This window comes from Patagioenas fasciata, chromosome 7 (assembly GCF_037038585.1).
Source record: "Patagioenas fasciata isolate bPatFas1 chromosome 7, bPatFas1.hap1, whole genome shotgun sequence".
In the NCBI taxonomy this organism is placed as follows: domain Eukaryota; kingdom Metazoa; phylum Chordata; class Aves; order Columbiformes; family Columbidae; genus Patagioenas; species Patagioenas fasciata.
In genome coordinates this window covers 12,587,157-12,607,829 of record NC_092526.1, presented here as the reverse complement: position 1 = coordinate 12,607,829, position 20,673 = coordinate 12,587,157, and the positions used below count along the sequence as shown (strand labels likewise).

The window sequence follows — 20,673 nt, the reverse complement described above, 5'->3', positions numbered from 1 at the left end:
AAGCAAAGGTTTCACAGGAGTTGTCCCAGAAGAGCCCCTCTGAAGCTTTGGTAAATGCCATTCTAGGTTGCTACTGCAGACAGAAAGCAGAGGTGGTGACAGCATCCCAGGAGATCTCAGCAGCTTGCTTTTGTTATTTTTTTTCTTTTTCAAGCCTCTATGCAAAGCTTAACCCATGTTCTTGCCTACATTTCAAGTTCCATAACCTTTTAATCAAAGGACCACTCAGCCTTCAAAAACAAATCCAAGGTCTGCTATACTTCGAAGAAACAATGGTCTTGTATAGCAACTACTTACAACCAAAAGGGGAAAAAAATCATTACATATTGATTGTTATGGTAAAGAGTAGGACAGAGATAGAAAGTCATAACTGCTTTGTTTTGTTCCTTGGAGGCCAGGAACTGTGCACATCTGGCTTTAAATAAATCATAACAATAACTTCCCAATGGCATTTTGTCTCCCAGCTTCAAGTGTTCTGAACCAGCTGAAGGCCACTTCCTTGCCAAGTGTTTTTGTCTTGCTCCACCCTAGAGCTTTGTGACAAAACTGGAGTTATTTTGTAGAAGGGAGAGAGTAAGTGCATTAATGAGTGCATTGCCTCTTGGCTGAGGTTAGGTTTATTTGAACTTACTATTTCTAATGTGATCAACTGATCACTTGTTGACCAGTTTACTTTAAACATGGTCAAGGGCTGCAGTCTACAGTCAGTCTTCTTCCACCTCTCACTCTTGGTCCCCCTCTGCTCTGTAACCATGTCCCAGCACTCCCACTTGAGTCTATTGTCAAGCTATACTTGTTTCACAGCTGAGAGCTGCAGAGCACTTTAAAGATCTCATCCACACAAGGTGGGATCATAACTGTGTATGCTCTGTTTTGGTTATAACACTAAGAAACTGATTAAACACACCTTTCTATTCCCAGCCATCATTAACCAGTTATTCTTCTTTTAGCTTAACTTCAGTCTGTCACTTAACCATTAACTGTGTCTATCTGTACCTAAAAATTAGTTGAAATGAAACATTCAATTATTACTCAGCTTAAACACCCAGAACAAGGCTGCCATTTGGTTTCTTTATTTCAGAAATGATAAAGCACTCCAGCATTAAACTCTTCTCTCCAACAGCAGCTGAGCCACCAAACTGATGATATGTGGATTAACCAAACAGTCTAGCAAGTCATTGGTAGAAAGGGCTGCTTGTGAGGCATTCGGACTGCCATCCGAATCCCTTTGGTGTGCGGGTGTTTCACAGTCATTACTCGTTACTAATTCCTTTCTGATGCAGTGTAATTTTCCAAAATGTCCTCCTTCATTTTCATAGAGAAGATCTGTACTGTCACTTTCAACTGCAACTGCACTCGTTGAGCTTGTTTCTCGAGACTGTGGTAAAACTTGAATAAGATGAGGTCCAAAAGGTATTTTCTGCAGCTTTTCGGCTTTAAGTGTTGAAAAGTCAAATTCATGGGTCAGTAATCTGCCGCCCTCTGGTTCACAGTTAACTTCTCTTCTCTTCCTCTTGCATGAGGCGCTTGTCCTTTGCTCTGCACCAGTGCTGCTGGAACATGCTGGCTCTGCCACGTTTGCCTTTTGACACTTTAAATATGCAAACACTGCTTGATTCAGGTACTGAAGATTGATTTCATGGGATGTTGCCTCAACCTAAGAAAATGCCCAGGATACACTCAGTTAAAGGGAGAGATGTTTCAATTCAGCATTGCGTGATTATCTTCCATGAATTACTTTTGCTACATGAAGGGAAGGAATTTTAAATTCTTTTTTTCAGGCAGCAGTAAGACTCAGTGGGAGCTAAGCAAAATGTCAGTAATTCTCTGTTATCACTGCTATAATGGGAGCAAGAGAGGGCTTACCTCGGTGGGATTTAGCCAGAGATCTCCATCACTGGGATTTTCTGCTGATTTTATGGCACACACCAGAATCCGAGTTATTGCTTCTTCTACACGGGCTTCATGATCTGCATCCTGTCTCAAGGGAACAGAAAGTGTTTGGAGGCAGGTGAGGACTTGGGTCTCTGCAGAAAGCTGGGACATCTTGGGAAGAGCTAAATGGCTGGCCTTAGTTTGAAAGCCATGCTGACGTGTGCCGTGTCAGTGAAAGGCTTCAGTCTTGGTGCTCCTACTCATGCCCCTACATGGGTAACAGCACAGGCTTTGGTGCCTGGTGCTACTCATCTGAACCAGGAAAAAATAGGTTCTAGTCAGATTATAATCTTTTCCCTTATTAGTGTTCTGGTAATTGAATCTGGTGCTTGAAATTAAAATGCAGTGTTAGCACTTATTTTATGTATGCATTTATATAAGTCTTTAGGACTAGAAGGACCATGGAAGTAATAGCAAATTTTATATATCTACATCTCATGTCTAATTAAAGTATTTAAATCACACAGGATGTTACAGCAAGACAGCAACTATTATATCTGGGGGCTAGAGAGGCACAAAAGTGAGTCTTAAGGAAATTCAGGAAATATTTCATCATGTAACATGAGCTGACATACTGCAGTTTAAACATCGGCAGAAGGAAAAACATGTTTCATCTGAAAGCTCTCTTGCAAAACTAAAAACTAAGTTAACAACTGGCTCTTTCTTTCAGGCCTTTGCCTCTTCCATCATCCCCTTGGGCAGCTCAATACTGGCTAGTTTAGGATGGCAGATCAAAAATGTGATCTCTTTTAGCTTTCTTGTATGTGGAAGGAGGCAATAAGACTCTCTAAACAAGATGGGTGGCTTAGTTATTTCAATGACAAGTGCCTAGGAATAGATACATAAATGTCCTTCCATTGAAGTGCTCAGATGTGCAACTTTTGGAGGAAAGATAAACCTAGTCAGCTCATAGCCCTGAACTGCCTAATTGTGGTTTCAGGGATCATATCAAGCAAACCACACATCTTGCTAATATGAGTGAAGGCAGTAATTCAACCTGGAACCCTGAGCAGAATTTGGGACAGAAGCAGGGGGAAGTGCTCTTAGCATTTTGTGGCTTCAGATACTTGGCTTATTAATGGCCTTGTATAACAAGCCCCCAAATCAGAGTTTGGTCTCTACGTGTGGAAATTATTTCAGGTGTTGCACTCTTGGTATTTAGTCTGGTCTGCTGAATAACAGGGTTGTACTGATTGCATGAGAGCATGTTAGGAAGCAAGGAATACTTTGACTAGCTCACATCCAGCTGAAGACAAACTAAACTTCTACTCTAAAGCCTTGCCAATATAATTAATGGTTTCACTAGGACTATAGGTGTTGGCATAATCCACATCTGTCAATATGAAAGCAGCTGGTAGCAGCTGCAAGCAACAACTGCTTAACTTGGTAATGGAAGTGTTCTCTGTATTGTCCTTCAGCATCCATGTCAGAATTTGTTTTTATAGTTGGATTGCCCAACACTTAACAGTGCTGCCGTTGTCAGCTGTGGGGATAGTTTCTGTTAGGAACTTTCACCTGGGTTGCAATAGCCAAACATGTTTATAGCAGCTTTTGATATCTAAGGAGGTGGGTGCCATTGTCACTCATTAGCAAGATCAAGCAAACATTCCTCTGTTCATGATGCCACACAACTACCTACTTTTGGTGTCACCAGACAGGACCTTGGTGACTTCTGCAAACCTTTATGACCAGAAAGGCCATGGAGTTTAGCTCTGCTGCTTGGTTGGTTTTTTTTGTGTAGCATGTAAGAACAGCTGGAAATGCTGTTGCTAACACACCACCCAGCCAGCTGGGAGTTACCAGCCTGGCACAGCTGATCCAGCCCTGACCTGATCCTCCAGAGAGGGACAATTTGGGAGGCACAGCTTCGGGTGTGAGCGTGTGCAGTGACATCAGGGTCTGGGTGAGCACAAGGCACACAGCCAGTTCCTCTGAATTACCTCAAAGGCTGCTTCAATTTAAGGCAGGCTTAAATGGTTGCTCTACAGTATTGTTGGTGTTTTTTCTGGCACCAGACACAGCGTGACTGTACTTAGGGCTACATAAGAGCTCGGGTGGGCTGTAACCTGCTGTCCTCTCTAAATACATAGTCTCATCTGGAAAATTTCTCCATGAGGGAAGGAAACATCCAAGTGAGTTCCTCTGTTCTGCAAATGGTTGGCTTGATGTTGGTATGAGAAAAGTATCAACTGGTCTTTGAACAGCAACTGAATGTGTGTGTTCATCTCCCCACAGATTTCCATCTAATAAAGTTTGGGTTGGTGTTTTTGTTTTTTTTTTTAAAAAAAAAAAAGGCAATAAGTATTTTAGTGACGCAGCTTTCACAGGCCATTTCAAAAGGTCTTTTTTATATTAAGCTAGGATTAATGATAAAATAATTTGAATCAGAAAACCTTCTGGAGCACTGAGATGACATCCCTGGAACCATCCCATACATACTGGTTAACATGAGCAAGAAAAATCAAAGCCTGGGGAAAAGAAAATTAATTAAATACTTGAGAAAAATTCAACTCCAGGCAAATAAAAACTATCACAGAGAAATGAAAATTCAAAAATCCTCTGCCACCTCCTTCCTATCACATTAAACTGATTTAAAGTCTACGTTACCCTTGCATGTAAGCATGTGCTTGAGACAGGGTTGTTTCATCTTCCCCTATTCTGCACAAATCTAATTAGTCCATAAGAAATTGGACGTTAATAGTTTAGCTTGTGTTTAACTGTTTGCCTGATGGAGGTAAACTTGCATGTGATTTCTGCTGAATTGGGGCTTCAGATCTGGGACCCTGGGAGGTTCTTCAGGAAAAACTATCCCCAGTCTCTTGAATATACACCCAACAGGGCTGTATCTGGCAGGCAAGGGACAGGAGTGCAGGCAGATATGGAAATGCTACATCACCATGACATGAAAAGGAAAATACCAGTTCAATCCAAGAGTTTATGCTGACAGTGATGGGATCAATGGATTCCACGTAGTGCCACCAGTGCCTTGGAACAAGCAGGACCTGGAATAGGAGACATTGCATGAGGGTACTACCAGAAGCATGTAGAAGGATAAAATCTTTTAATGGAGGTGATGTGGGATGCGGAGACAGAATGAAGCAAGGGATAGGGGTAGGAGGCAATCTTAATTTCCTTCTTCTAAAGAGTCTTTTCTCAAGGTTTAAATGCCCACTCTCTCCTCCTGTTGTATCAATGCTATCATGTAAGAAGTGGATGTGATCCAGAACTACCTCTCATCCAAACTCCTCCTGCGAATCAGGACTGTAAGCTTATAACTGCTCTAGGAAAGCAAGGTCTGGCTGTACAAAGGGAGCACAGCTGGTGGAGCAGCAGAGCTGGGCTTTAGAGAGAGGCTCAGCCAAGCAAGAATTCTTTTGTAGACTCTCCAACTGAGCAGACCCCTGAGTTCCTTTAGAAGGACTGCCAGCTGGCTTCCCCAAAGAGCAGGTATCCTAATGCTCATTTAGGTGATTAACAATATGCAGCCTTAATTCTGGTAAATAAGGACCTGTATTAAACTTGTCACTTTCAGCAGACAGGCTTTTAAAATAAGGTGTCCCAGAAATCATGACAATCTAGTTTAGATCAGAGCTTTACAACTATATCAGGATGATAGGTGTGACATAAAATTGATTCTAACCCATGGCTTTTATGGTACAAAGACATTAATGTTGTTTTGATGATATAGGACAAGCTTTACAGATTACTGAACATTAGATTAACATAGAGCTATCAAGAAAAGCATAGAAGATGGTTTTTGACAAGGAATAAAAATGGTCAGAGACAGATAAAAATATATACTTCAGAATAGGGAGAATGAAGCAATGATCTGTATCTCAATTGCAGACAAGTCTTTTTCTTGGTAGACACAAATTACTTAAAAGAATGTTCTGCTATCGAGAGAGCCCTGTGCTTCATCACATCAAAACGCAGCTAATGAGAAAATGTCTGTGCAGGACACAATGACAGTGGCCCTAGTCCTGCAAACACTTAGAGGACAGTTGGAGCAGAGGCATTTTTGGGCCAGAGGACAAAATGTTCTCCACAGGTTTCAATTTAAGTCAAACAGACAAAGCATTGGCTCTCTAAAGGTCAAAAACATTTGGAAATTATACTTCGATCCAGTAGAGCATACAAACCAGAGAAGAAAGTCAGTCTGTGGAGGGCTGTTATTTTAAAAAAAAATCACAAATTAGTTATTCCCGACATCTGAAAGTGTACAAAACCCTATACAGTCTGAAGCCAAAACATGTTTTCCACACCAAACAATTTTCAGATTGGTGCTTTTACCACAGAAACCTACACTTTAAATGAAAACTGCAGTTGTATTAGCTGTTAGCAAGCGTTCACCCACATTTCATTGACTGCAGAATCGTACAAAAAAAACCAAGCACCCATCTGCCCTACAGGGGATCTTACACTTAAAGAATGGGGGTGCCATCCAAATGAGAGGGTGTAATGATGAAGCCTGGAAAATTTCATTATACAGCAGAAGAAGGCAGAGCTGCTAGGGTAAGTAGCTGTTTCCAACAATGAGGTCGAGTGAGCTTGTAACGGGTTGGAGAAGTGGATGAAGACACCAGAGAATTGGGGAATGGTGCAGAGGGACTATGTAGCAAGGGGGGAAAAAAGTCAGAGGCAAATTTAGTGTAAAAAGTTTCAGTAAGGCTGCCTAGAAAAACAAGATGGAAATGATGAATGGAATGTGCTGGCCCAACACAACTTGCATGCAAAGCAGAGAATTGCTTTGGAAAGAAGAGGTAAAACTAGGAGAAAAATACAATCCCCCACATAGTCCAGTCTTTTCAAAGCAAAGACAAAGAACTTGAGCTTTGGAGACAGTCATCAAATTTTACTTGTCAGCAGGTTAAGGGTAATAACTGCAAAGTTGTGCATTTCTGCAGCTGGGACTGTTTGCTGATGCAATTTATTGAGGAGCTACAGTGCTATAACCAAAAGAGGCAAACCAGGTACCATAAAGATATTTGCTCTCCCTCTTTTATTTTTTGGCAAGCTTATGCTTGTTAAAATAAGGATTTTTAGCAGCAAGAAAACTGAAATTATCAAAAAGTAAAAGGACTAAAGCTGTAAGGAAGATGAAATGGAAAAAAGTAACTAAAACAAAAAAATACAGCTGGCAACAGAGCAGCCAAACTAACAAAAGACAAAAAAAATCCAGCAAAGAGAGGAGTAGGATTATCCTACCTTTGCAAATTAGTATTGTTCTTGGTGTGCAAACTAGAAGCAGAAGCACCACAACAAAAATAAAACAAAAACCCACGGCTACCACCCCCAGCTATCAATTCCACAATAAAATAAAGCAAACTTCCATATGTTTATGAATATGGGACACAGATTTAGCTATATTTGAAACTACGTTTTAATAGGAAATGTTATAGTAAACCACAGTGAAATAACACATGCACACAAAAACGCAGCAAACGTTTCACAGGGCAAATGTAAAGTGCAAAAGCAAGGCAGAACTATTCCAACGTAAGAGACAATCCTTTGTTAGCCTGCTTCCTATAGAAGATATCTAGTTTAGTGGGCTGGGAAGATACTGATCTAAACAGCAACTAATCAGATAATTTTAATATTTAGGCTAGTGGTAGACAAATCAGAGTAGGACAGAAATCTCAGGAAAGATATAATGAAATTCTGGTCTGTAATGGGATGAAAGAAATCAAGAGAACAGTTGGGTGAGCAAGCGGAACAATGCTGAAGACTTGTATAGCACAGAGAACAGAAAAGGTTTAAATTCTCAATGGACATGATTAACTTGATACAGTGCAAAGGCAGGGCAAAGGTGCAATTGCTTCAGAAAGAGAGCACACCCTGAAGTGAAGTATTATACCAAAAAATTCCTGCTCATTAGAAGAAGGTATTTGGGTAAATGTGTAAGAAAAGGAAGCACCAAAGAACACCAGTGGGATGAGAAGAAAAAGATGGGAGGCTATGGGAGAGCCCAAGCAAATCCTGGAGCTGTTTGCAACCCTGGCAATGAAAAATAAAATAGTTTGAATTACTGCATTTCCTGACTTAATACAACACTTTGTTTTTGGTGGGGTGTTGTGTTTGTTTTTCAGACTGTCCGTTCTGCTGTTCCCCACTTTAAGCCCATGTGAAGTTCGTACCCCTTTTCTTTAAAAGGTGGCACATAGGGAAATCCCTCCTTGACTTACTGATTATTTCTGTTTGGTCAGGGTTGGCTTAGAAGGCAGAGGTTTCTCTGTGCTACCGAGCAGGATCCCACGGTGTATTTGATGCTGCAGCAGCAGCACAGAAAGAGAAAACCTTGCAGCTATACGCAGGAACTTAGTGGTAAGTGTAGTTGTGGACGCAGACTGAAGTTAAGATGTGTTTCTTTAGACTTTCAGAAAGCAGGCAAGCAAAGGCAGGGGAGGAGAGCTGCTTTCTGAGCAGCAGACCATGGTGAGTGGCAGCAAGCAGTAACATTGATCTTTTTCTAAAATATTTTTTTCCCATGCTGTGACAAAGTTTTTCAAGGCTGGAAACGAGCATCCTTCTTGGACTCAATGTGCCTCTAAGACTAGCTCAGTTAGGCCTTGCCTTGCACATCTGGTGTCTAGAGCTACCCTGCAGCTCCTGAGGCTGCAGGCGGGGCAGGGGGCAGGAGAGCAGCAGTGGTGCAGGCCAGTGCTGCCTGCACAGCACGGGTGCTGCTGCCCTTCCTGCCCGGCTGGTGAGCATGGCACTGCCCATGGGAGCCTGGAGGGCAGCTGTGCGGAGCCTCACACACCCACCTTCGGACAAGCCGTGATGAGCTTTCTAGGCTTTTTACCACTGTCAAGTTATATGGATATGAATTAAGAGGAAGATGGATTAAGAGCAATTACATTAGTGAGCAGGAAGGAAGCAAGAAGCTGGTGAGAAGTGGGGCAGAGGAAAGAAGAATCAGTGATTCTATATTTGCATAGCATCTCAGTGTTTTGTAGCCTTTACAGCTAGTATTCATCCCTCCTATTTTTAATCATCAAAAAAGTTAAGCATCTATGTGCACAGGCTCCTTTTATAGCCTGTGCTGAAGGACAAGACAGGATGAATGTTCCTGCAGGACTGTGATTGTACAGCAGGGAGGATGAATCACCCTGTAGAGGTGCCAGGTTCTTCCCACTGATGGCAGACAGGACATCTGTCCTGGAGGGGGTTTAAGTTGCAGGTGGCAGATCTCACCCTAACTCTCTTAACACTTGTGCCAGAGTGTGGGGTGGAAGATACTAGAACAGACATGTGTTGCCTCATTTGCAGTCTTTTAATCAGTATTTTGTATATTTGTGAAAGCAGTCAAGGTGTTACTACAGATATTGCAGAATTTTTTAACAAATAAAATACTGGTGCTTTGGGTGAAAACTTACTAGTTCAGTGAATACAAATGCACCAGCAGTCAGCTTTCCGCTCTGTACTTGCCACTTGCCTTGCAACCATCATGTAAGTGACCAGGTCTAAATATTTATAAGGAGGGTGACAACTTCAGCTTGTAACTTGTGGATATAGTCATGTACAGCTGCAAATCCTTGAACTACTCAGTTGTCAATTTAAAGAAGTTAGCTATCTAAATGTTACTACAACTTATATCGAGAACAGATCACTAATGTATAACCAGAAGTTGCATTAAGATCTCTGTGGAAATGTAGCTGACAGCCACTGGTAGAGTACAGGATGAAACCTTATAAAGCCTAAGGTCTCAGTCAACTACCAAAATCTGTAACAGAGATTCACCTCTGAACAACTCAGTGAAAGAGCACAAAGGATGCAATCAAAGTACACATCGTGCATCGGCACAATGTTATATGAAGGAATTCTGCTTTAAAGTCTCAAAGGGGTGTAGAAAAAGGGCTTGTAGCAAACAATGACCAGAAGGTGGCATTAGACACATGAAGTTTTTGATATTCAAAGCTGCACTCACCCTACATGCAGTTGCTCTCCTGAATACCAAAGAACACCTTTGTCTTTATTTTCAAACCTTTATTGTTACAATATCTAATCTAAAATGTTCTGCACATCCTCTGGGAGAGAGTGGAGATGCTATATATTATCACAAATCAAACCGGCTGCAAATTCTATATTAGTTGTATTAAGTCTACATGAAAACCAATGCTAAGCATGTATCAAGATTGTTGTTGTTTAGGGATCCTCTCCCTTGTTAATGGAGGTGTTCTTCTATGTCATTCCTTTCCTCCCCATTAAATGCCAGCAGTCCCCAGCCACCTGTCCCAGAAGCTTCTGGATGAGAACCTGGAAACCACCACCTGAAAGGCACCTGAAAGGTGCTGATAAAGGGGATGAAGGCAACAGCTCACTGCTCTATCATTGCCTCTGCATTACTTTCCCCCCAGAAATCCACACAGTATCTCCTTTATGGTAACACAAACAAACTGTACGACTGAGGTGACTCAAGATTTTTATTTCTAGCAAGATTAATTTGTAATTGCTTTAAGCCTAATTAACATCAAGATAATATTAAGGGTTCACTACCATATTTGATCATTCCAAAGGAGAGTATAAATTGAAATAGTGTTGGGGATCATGGATGACGCAGTGCTGAACTGATGTGGTGTTTTTATCAATAGCAAAAATTTGTTGAATGCTGCAACCTTACAAAGTGCAGAGTGTAAAACTGATCATTTGCTTTAGGAGTATGACTGGGAGCTAATGCAGTGCAAAGAATGAAGGTTGATCACAGATTCCCCATTTGCAACTGCACCAGCAGTAGAATATACTCTTTCCAGTTGATAGATTTAATCTTCTAGTTGGAAACTAGAATCCTGCTCCAGTCTGCCGCCTCACTAATTCACAGAAGTGCCCCTCACTCTGTCTCCTCAAAATTATCTGGATTAGCAAAAATCTGTATTTTAAATTGTTGGAGGCAGCTGGATTTGCCAGCTAGGGCCAAGCAAGGGAACACCTGTGGGAGTCACTGAGCTGACAGGTCAAAAGAGGTGTCAGCATCTGGTAGAAGAATGGTGAAAAGGCTCTAGAAGAGGCAACTCCGCTGTCTTAAGCAGTTGGAGCAATGAACGCTGCAAAATTCCTTTGGAAAGGCCTGACAGTTTGAGATGCGCAGGAGTGCTTTACAAGCACATACACTGCTGAATAAATGAAAAAGGGTAATTCAGACTCCAAATACAGACCATGTTGTTAAAACAAAGAAGGACACTATTTATGGCAGGAGACTAGGAATTAAGAGTCCTGAGTGCTACTGCCATCCTGCTGCTGACTGCCTGTGTGACAAGGCAGGCACTTATAATTGAACTTTCTCAGTAAAACAGGGCTAACAATATCCTCACATCCTTGTAAAGCACCATGAAACTTCTGGATGGTGTGCGCTCTACATGCAAGTATCATCATTATAATACTCTATTGCTATTAAAGCAACAAGTTGGGCCAGTGTTCCCTGGTGAAGGTTATTCACTATCAAAATCTGAGTTCCTTTGCTGGCTCTATACGGTCATTAATCAAACACATTTTATGGAACATACTGGTTTCAGAAGTAGACAGGTTGGAGTACCATTCAGGAAAGTTTTAAAGCAGACAAATTGGAGGTGATTGCAAGAACTGTGATGGAATTGGGCAGCTGATTGAGCTAACTCTCCAAATGTTTGAGGTTTTTGTACAAAAACAGGCTGGTAATGTAACTGTGAGCAGAGAAAGTTCCTGTGCTGAGAGAAATACATCGAGCCTGAGTGCAGAGCATAAGAGGAGGGAAGTATCACAGTCAGTTTGTTGAGATTTCTTAGCCCTTAATTAGCCAGTTAAATAATTTACTAGAATGTTTAAACTAATGTAAAGCTCATATGTGAAGGATACCTGTCCTGGACTGAGTGTAACCACATGGGCCGTTGTGTTCCTGAACTCAGGAAAGCGTTTCAGATCAGGGTTGGCAACATTGACTTTGCTGAATACGCTGGATTCCTCATAAGGGATCCTGGTAGGATAAAGGAAGCTGGTGTCACCAGGTGGGAAGAGGTGCCATCTCTTCCTGAAAATAGAGAGAAGATAAAAATGTATTCAGTGTGTGACAGTTACAGCAAAGAACTAAAGGCAGTAGCAAGGTTTTCAATAAAACATAAATCTGCCTTGCTGTGTGAATCTCCTATGCAGTGAGAACACAGGCAGTGCTCACAGGCTGTCTCCTAAAAGTGTTTTTAAAATATTCCACTTTTTAATTTTTTTTTTTAACTGAAAAGATTTACAGTTTCTCACCAATTATTTTTAAAAGGCAGATAAAATAAAATTAAAAAAAAAACCCAACCCTCTCCCATCTGGTTCCTCCTTCCTCCCTTTTACAGAGCAGTGTGCAACATTTACAGATGCTGAGCTCTAAAAAATGCTCTATAACCAGGGGAAACAGTTTTGTTAGAGAAAACATACTTTAATTTGCTGAATGAATAGCTGCTGTACTCATGTTTGTTTTAAAATGAGGGTATTGTGTGTTTAGAATAGTAAGAGTAAAGGGGTGCGGATGTGATCTTCTGTTTCCTATCATCACCTACAGCAATTACTTGGCTGTTAAGTCACAAAACCCTCATTCCTAGTAAAACTCACATTGATGCTTCCATGCCACAGATAGGGCAATGGCATAAATAAAAACTAGAGATGTCCATAGAGATAAACATCCTGAAACACACGTATTTTTGGGTGTTATCGTGTCACATGATGAAAATGCGGTTTGTGTGGGCCACTGTTTTAGGAACTCACTGGCGTGACTAAATGCCCAGATGGAGCAAGACAGGGACACTCTGCTCGTGAGGGCACTCATGTTCCAGGTTGCTCTTCATGCACCCGAAGAGATGGGTTAACACACCATGGTGCAGGGCCAAGCAGAGCTGAGAGACAGACCTTGTCCTCAGGAAATAATGTCTCTATTTCACTTACACAGACCAGATCAAAGAGAGAAAAAAAGAATATGCCAGAACTGGTGGTGCCAGTTTTATGGGTACTAAAAATGAAATATGTTAGCAGATACATATGTTATTTAGGAATAGGAGTTTTATATGGCAGTACTTTAGGTGATAGAAATACAGAAAGGAATATAGAAGGGGAGAATTTATTACATTTAAGAGGTGCCAGACAATCAGTACAACACTGACCAATGCATTAAGCAATGGAAGAGTAGAGGCAGTACTTCACCGCACAGCTGGACAGTTTGTGCAGCTCTCTTCTTTGTTTCAGACTCTAGCAAGATCTTTTCTTTTTGCCCCTTGCTTGGTACTCACTTATTGCTTTTTGCCTACTGCTTCTGGTTGTCAGTTCCGAGTCACAGATCTGAAAATGTGAGCAAAGCAGCCAAATGGCACAAAAACAGAAGAGAGAGGAATAGCAGGATAGCCAGACCTGCAGAGATCAGCACAGATGGAAGTGTCACAGGCTGCTGACATTTCTTGGTAATTCCCAAAGCTGAGTGCAAGCACAAAAAGTAGTTCTTCTGAAACCCAAGCCCTGTTGCAACTTTATTTTGCCCACCAAGCTAAACTCTCTGAAGGGGCAGAGAATAACCAGGTTAAGAGGCTCAGGGGTTAATCCTGTAGGCTCATGACAAAGCAGTATCACGCAGCAAAAAATTAAGAAGCCCAAGGGACGCAAGGAGGAAATTCAAGATAGGGACGACTCTTTAGCCTTTTGTTGCTGACTTTCCAGCAAAGGCAAATCTATTTAAGTTTAGCATAAGCTTATATTCTGTTACAAAGCCTGTCTCATTTGTGAGTCTCCAAAGGGAATCTTCCTGCTCTGAAGAAGCTCAGGATTCACAAGCTTGTGGAAGTTTGCAATCTAGTTATAGACTTTGCTATGACGAGGAAAACATTTCTGTCTTTTCAGGCCATGCAAAGGCTTTAGGCTTTTTCTTTCCTGAGAGGAACAAGGATTTTGTTTTACCAGAGGGGGAAGAATTGTCTTGGAAAGGCAGGCAAAATCGCTATGTGATGCTGAAACTCTGGCTCCAGTTCAACACCTGAAGGTAGAGAGCAAAGAGGCAGAGCAGGTATGAGGTCTGCTGGACTACTGTATTTATGTAGTCCAACCAGTATTTAGGTAGATTCTTAGAAGAAATTTAGGCATGTAAGTCTCATGTTTTTCAATGAGATTTCTGGCTCCTAAATAGGCTTAAGTGTCTGGAGTTCAACGCATAACGCTTACCGATGTGATATGAAGTCTACAGGACAGGCTGCAGCAGTGTGCAGTGATGAGAGGGGCTTTCAGAGTGTCCCTGCTGCATGTTCACCCAAGGATCTCAAAGCTGTTTATAAACACGAATGAAAACCTGCCTGAGAGCTAAACAGAATTATCCTTTCACAGATAAGATGATGAAAAATTCATTTGCTTTAGGCCTTAAAGCCAGTCAACCTGTGGCAGTTCCCAGTATAGAAGTTAGCATGCCTCGCTTCCAAACCTGCACCTTAATCACAAGACCACCATGACTTTACTGGTCCATAAAATGTCAGAGTAATTAATCACATTAAAATCCCACTGTCAAATTACCCCTTCCAGTCTATACTATCAAGGCTAAAAAATGCATGCAACTTGTTTTGTTACTCTAGCATTACTCTAGCAATAATAGTAACAAAAAAAATCCCTGAGACCTATATACAAGGAAAGGAGAAAAAAAAGAATGAGGGGAAAAAAAAAGACAAGCATGCAAACAGGCAGAAAGATAAAGCAACAGAGCCACATGTTCCAAAATCAGTCTGGAGCCTCAAGTGTTCCTTCTAACTTTGCTCACAGCTGGCTGCTCCCATTCTGATATTCCCTTTTTCAATTAATTCTTGCAGACTATTAGAGGCTCTTGCACAGACAGTATCATAAAAGTCTGAAGTAGTTTGTTTCTATTTTGTTTCCGGGCTTTTTAACTCTATCTCCTGATTCCAAATTTCTGAATTCATAACTGTGAGGAAGATTAAAATGTTTATTATCGGACCACATAACAAACAGATCAGAAAAGATCTTCCTCAAACAGAAGAAAATAAAATTGTGTTATGTTCATGACCCAGTCAAGCTCCAACCCCCTGAAGTTCTGCCATTTCCTACAAAATAGTTCTGATGCTCTTCCATCACTGAAAGCTTTGAAAACTAAAATAATCAGGACTTAGAATTAATATTCAAGAGTCCTTAACTAACTTTATAGCACAGTATAACTTTCCCCTGTAGTTATTTTATGTATATGCACTTGTTACCTTCCTTGTACTTGCAACACCAAGTTGCAGCCGTAGGAGTCCAAATGGCAGGGGGTGTTCGCTCCTTCAGAACCGATCCATAGAGTGCTCTCTTTTCCACCTCTTCCAGGAAAACCAAAGTCAGACCACCGTACATCCTACAGCAATGAAAAGGTTATTTATGCAAGCTGTTCAACTGATTCACATCCCACTCTCAGCTCTCTGGGTCTCTTGTCTTCTCCCTTCACTGCTCAGTTGCTCTTTACCCACTGCAGCTGTTACCCTTGGTTGGGTAACTCTGTGCACAGCCTCTGCCCCTTCTCCAAAATTCTCCTCTCCAGTAGCACTTCTTCTGTTTTTTTCTTTTTCTGTCTGACTACAGAGCCTCCCAGATTTCCGTCTCCAGTTCTCATCCCAGTATTTCATACAACTCAAGTTACCCATTTGCTCTACAGAAGGACTGCCCAACCACTCATGGCCACACGCGGCTTCTTTTCCTTCTTTTCAAACACTCTTTTTTTCCTTCCCTTTCTCCAGTCTTAACCATTCACCCAAGCACAGGATTGCTTTTGGAAAAATTCTGATATATGGCATTAAAAAAAAGAATGAAAGGAAGGAAAAATGCCTATTCCCTTTTCAAACCAATCTAATAATCCACACTGCATGTTTGCTCTTTCTTTGCTCCTGTCTCAGGTTTCTCTGTGTACTTTGGAATTACAGACTTTACCCCATTTGTATGACTTTATTCCTGTGGTATGCTGGGTTTTCTAAGTTCCTTATTGTTTAATGGACACGTTTTTCTCCTGCTTTTGCAAGAATGGAGACAGCGAACTTAAAACAACCCAATTACACAGTGAGAAGGGGCAGAACAGGCATCCATCTGTTATGAACACGATCCTGGAGTCTTTCAGTCCACTGACTCTCCCACCAGCAATCGCTTGGGGATGACAGCTGGAACAAGGGTCAGCGAGGTATTCTTCAGGCAGTTCAAGGGTTTTGTAGGATGGCTCTGTACAGCTTGGATAAAGCTTTCCTGTCTTTCTGTAGCTGACCCTTCTACCTGCAGGGTCTGATCACTTGTTTATTGGAAAGCATATGAAGTAAACCCGCCAGAGACACTGGTGCCTTCTGGCTGCAGCCCCAGACTGAGCCTTAGGAAACAGAGATTAAATTCCCAGCTTCCTGATGGTTTCAGGCAAATCACTTAATCTCTGAGTTTTATTTTTCCCATCTTGAAAAGGAAGATTATGGTATTTGTTCCATTCCAGTAAAGTACTTTGGGGTCCTTCACATCATCTAACTTTAGGAACCTAATTTGAGCTTGGCTCCTGCTCTTGTCACAGCACTCTCAATCACCCCTTGGAAAATCCTCTGTCTTTTTGCTGTTTATTAAGAGAAAATAGGAGTTAAGCCTCCTAATTTAAGCATGTAAGCTAGCTCCTTGCAGACAGGTGGATGACTGTCCTTTTTAAGATCTATGGATGAGGAAAACTACAGCTAGACATTATTATAAGCATGACTCTGTATCAGGAAACCCTTAAAATGAGCGATAGCCTTCCCAAAATTAGGTGTTGCTAAAGATTTTGAATTTCAGAGTTATTGATTTTAAAGATACTATTTGAAAAAAATGCAGAAGTGTAATATAAACATTTGTCAAAGGCAGCAAAAAATCAAAAAGAAAAAGTTGCTCCTACAGATTTCAGCAGCCATAAAATTTAAAATCCAATAAAACTATTTCAGTGATAAAGTTAAGTGTAACACCATCTCCACACTTTAATCTCACACCTTAATAGTTTTTGTATTTTGTTACAATTTAAGTGGAAAGAAAGCACACATAATCAATATTAGATTTAACAGAACTTTTTGAAAATGCTGCAGCAGTATTAAGTAGTTGAAGCAATTATGGGTAAAACAGTTTTTAACCAATGAACTGAAAAGGAACTGGTAGGATTACTGAAACCTTGTCACAGTGGGTTCCTTTTCTACAATAAAAAGCCACAGCAAGAAGAAATGCACTAAAAGGTGTTCCAACCATAACAGATGGCACATTACTTGTGAATTATATTTATTTCATTTGCTGCGTATAATGAAGTTAATCTGTACCCGTATGTCACTTTAAAAGGTCTCATTTCTATTTAAACTTCATGCATATATCTTGCTTCTGATTTATATCTCAAATTCTGTAATGAAATATCAACTGAACAAAAAATGTAAGATGCTAGATACTGCTCATAGATTAGAATAATGGAATCATTACCTTAGCCCACACAACTGTAAATGATAAACAGTGCAATCTAAATTTCAAACAACTTCTAAATGGCCCTATTAATCACTACAAATAACAGTGCAGTTGGCCTTCTTTTCCCCTTCATGTCACCTTACGTAAATCTAAATAAAATCTAAAAAGAAAAAAGGGGCTACCATCAAATTCAAACAGGAATGGAAGATCATTTCTACAAAGAACTCTTTTAGCTGGTAAAAATTTTGCAGTAGCGTTTCAAAAGCCGTATGAGTCTGGAACTGATGGATGCATTTCACTCCCATGCCTGTGAAACTGGCAGATGACATACACCATATTTGCTTGCATAACACCACTGATTTTTTTCCTTCCAAGATTCTGCTCAAAAAAAAAAAAAAAAAAAAATCCACAGTATAACTATTACATGCATCTGTTCTAAAATTGCAGTACAATCTGTTGCTTGTTATAGGTCAGGTGATAAGGCTGCGGTGTGATACCTGCACACAAATGCAATTCCTGGAGCCTCAATTTTGTTCTTGAACGGGGGCAAGGGGAAGGGAGGAGGTAAGAAAATGCTTTGTTTCCTTCAAGTGTGTTTTTATTGACCAAAAGAAGCAGCAGGCTATTCAGGTCTTCTGAGCTGCTGTTATCTTGTGCCACAAAACACAGGAAAGTGCTGTCTGTTGAGGCAGAAAGAGAGAAGACCAAGGCAGGGCCACAGAGAAAGGATGTCACCCGAAGATATGGGGAAGCCTGAAACATCCCTGGAGCTCCCAGCTTAGTTCAAACCACACCATGACCCAGTATCAGTTGTGCAGCCTAAGTTCTGTGATCCTGGTTGTGTTTCAGTGTGCCAGGGAAGCAAGGGGAGAAAGAAAGGTAAGATGGTCTCTGTGCCCAAACCCTACATTCTCCCCCCAGAACAACGGGAGACAGTCTGAAAAAAGACTGAGCACTGAAAAGTACTGATTTTACTGCTGTAATAGAATAAAATACATTAAGGACTACAGGAAACGCTTTCTGAGGAAATAATTAATTTGAAGGGGCTTGTCAGTTCGTATTCCCTGTCATTCCAGTGATGCAGTGTTTGAAGGGAATTACAATTCCATCTTCATATTTGAAAGTCTAGAAATGAATAAGGCTTCATTTACTATTCTTTCTTTACATCCTTGGAAAAAATACACCTTTTATAGAGCTTTGCTTAATCTCGCCCTCTTACAATTTGCAAGAAGTAGCAAGAATATGGATGAACCAATACATTGACATAGCAGGTAGACACAAGGATAGTAACAGAAAATACCCAGCCAGGTGTCCTAATAACTGCATTTGGAAATTACCACAGATTATGTACTTCCATGGACAGATTACTTCATGTATTTTACTGCCTCCACAGGCAATTGAGGATAATAATCCTGCAGAATCGGAATCTTTCCTCCTTGCAAGCAGCCTAAATATATTAAGGGAAGGTAGTGTACTACTTGAGAAAATGAGCCACGAGGCACAACATGGAGCAGACCCATGTTACAGCCTTGTTGCCAGAAGTGAACCCATGCCATCAAATCCCCTTTCCTGAGTGGAGCTGGTAATCCAGGTCCCATTCAGTACAAGGTGGATCTGGGGCAGCGGCAGGGTCTCCAGTCTGCATCATGCCAGGCCTGCCTGTCATCTCCACAGGCCATTCCCACCCCATGTCCACACCTCCAGCAGAGGTGCAGAGACAGCGTTTGGCTGCAGAGGTTGCACACGACTCCATGCTCCCCCAGCCTGCGCAGGCACAAAACGATGCTGGGCTAACTGGGAAGGGGTGTGCTGCCAATCTGGTAGTTGTTGTTTTCGTCACTTTTGGTGGTTTTTAAGCACATAAGGAGACCTAGAATTTGAGATGGCTGCCACTCGCTACTAGTTCTCTGCTAGCCTGAGAGCTAATAGCTTTTATTTCAGAATTTTAAAATAAATGGCCAAAGAAGCAGAAAGGGGATAGCAGCAAGGGTTTCAGAAGTGACATTAGGTAATTTGCAATGATTAAACTAGAATGAGATAATATTAACGCGTTACCTGGAAAATTTCTGGCTTGTCTTCAAATATCCTGGCAATGTATTTGTAGTCAGCGTAAGCCCAATATTTGGAGTACTCGTAACAACTGAGCGGTCCAGAGAGAGAAGGCTGCCCAGAACTCCATGCAAAAAACTCTTCAAGTGTAGCCTCCACATAGCTACACCTGGTTTCAAACTGGGGAACTAGAGCAACAAAAGAAAAGCCAAATATCACAGGAGCACTGAGCACAGAAACAGTAAAAATAATATGTAGTTTCTCAGCTTTGGTTAAATGTAACATGAGATAGGAAGTGGGATGAGGTGGCTTGACTCTGGTCAATAAAATGGTTCCTATCACCCAGCTCATCGTTAAAGTCTGAGACTACTGGATTTTCATTAAGGTTTAAATGAATGGTGTTGAACTTGCCGTGAAGTAAAAGCATACCAACAGCTACTGTTGTCCATGTGCAAGGTGCCAGTAAGCACAGTAACTCAGTAACGCTCCAAGCTCCTAAACAACGGAGAGCCTGTCCTTTGCATCATCTCCCTTCATAAGTGTGAGCTGCAAATCTGCACACAAGTATTTGGGTACCCTTTATTTTGTCTTCATGATGGACATGTTCACTTTTCCCACCTAAACGATAACCAAACCATCATGGCAATGTGTAAGAAGCAAATTCTGGAGCCACCATCTGCCAGTGATCCATCTAAAATGCTGTGTCCTTCTTTTTCATTTGGGATTGACAAAAGCATATTGTGGTGTTCCTTGGCAGACATAAAAGTATTTAGCAGCAATGTTTCACCCCTGTCATGCTTTGGTCAGGCTGACTGATCCAGCCTTTCAGCTCAAGGTCATGTCACTTGGAAGGCCTACAAGATAAGCCACATCACAGCATACTCTACTTCTGGTTAATCGGAGATCTTCCTTTCCCACAGTTGCTAATTGTGCCAGCTTCAAAGAGACTTATCCAATGTTAAAAAAGATCTCAGTCGCTTTAATGTAACTACTACTGGGAAAAAATGATTGCAGCCAGCATGAATGACAATGACAGAGCTGCAATTTAACCGTGTGTAACTTGCACAGAACTGCTCAGAAATGGGATCCTTCCACTGTTACGCAACAGCAGCAGCTCTTCGTTCTTTACTGCTCTCATTTTGTTATCGCAGCAATTCCTGTAGAGTCTCATACATTTGTTCTTATTCCCTTTGGGCGGAAGGACAGCTTTAACAAACCTTTATCACTATCATTTTGCCAGTTTCCATTTTAGCAGCCTAGGTAGTGGTTTTTCTTCTCCTC

General features: G+C 41.2%; 1 protein-coding gene across 1 annotated transcript in view; it reads right to left on the bottom strand.

Annotated features, from left to right (window-relative positions):
- Positions 1 to 1,054: 1,054 nt before the first annotated feature.
- HSPBAP1 (HSPB1 associated protein 1) overlaps positions 1,055 to 20,673 on the bottom strand; it is a 35,237-nt gene continuing 15,618 nt past the window's right edge. Inside the window, exons 3-8 of the mRNA XM_065841107.2 lie at positions 19,399 to 19,580; positions 15,126 to 15,262; positions 11,764 to 11,935; positions 4,854 to 4,937; positions 1,867 to 1,977; positions 1,055 to 1,657 (exon numbers count right to left, since the gene is read on the bottom strand). Coding sequence (XP_065697179.1) covers positions 1,103 to 1,657; positions 1,867 to 1,977; positions 4,854 to 4,937; positions 11,764 to 11,935; positions 15,126 to 15,262; positions 19,399 to 19,580 — 1,241 coding nt within the window. The 3' untranslated portion in view covers positions 1,055 to 1,102. The remainder of the gene's footprint in view (positions 1,658 to 1,866; positions 1,978 to 4,853; positions 4,938 to 11,763; positions 11,936 to 15,125; positions 15,263 to 19,398; positions 19,581 to 20,673) is intronic.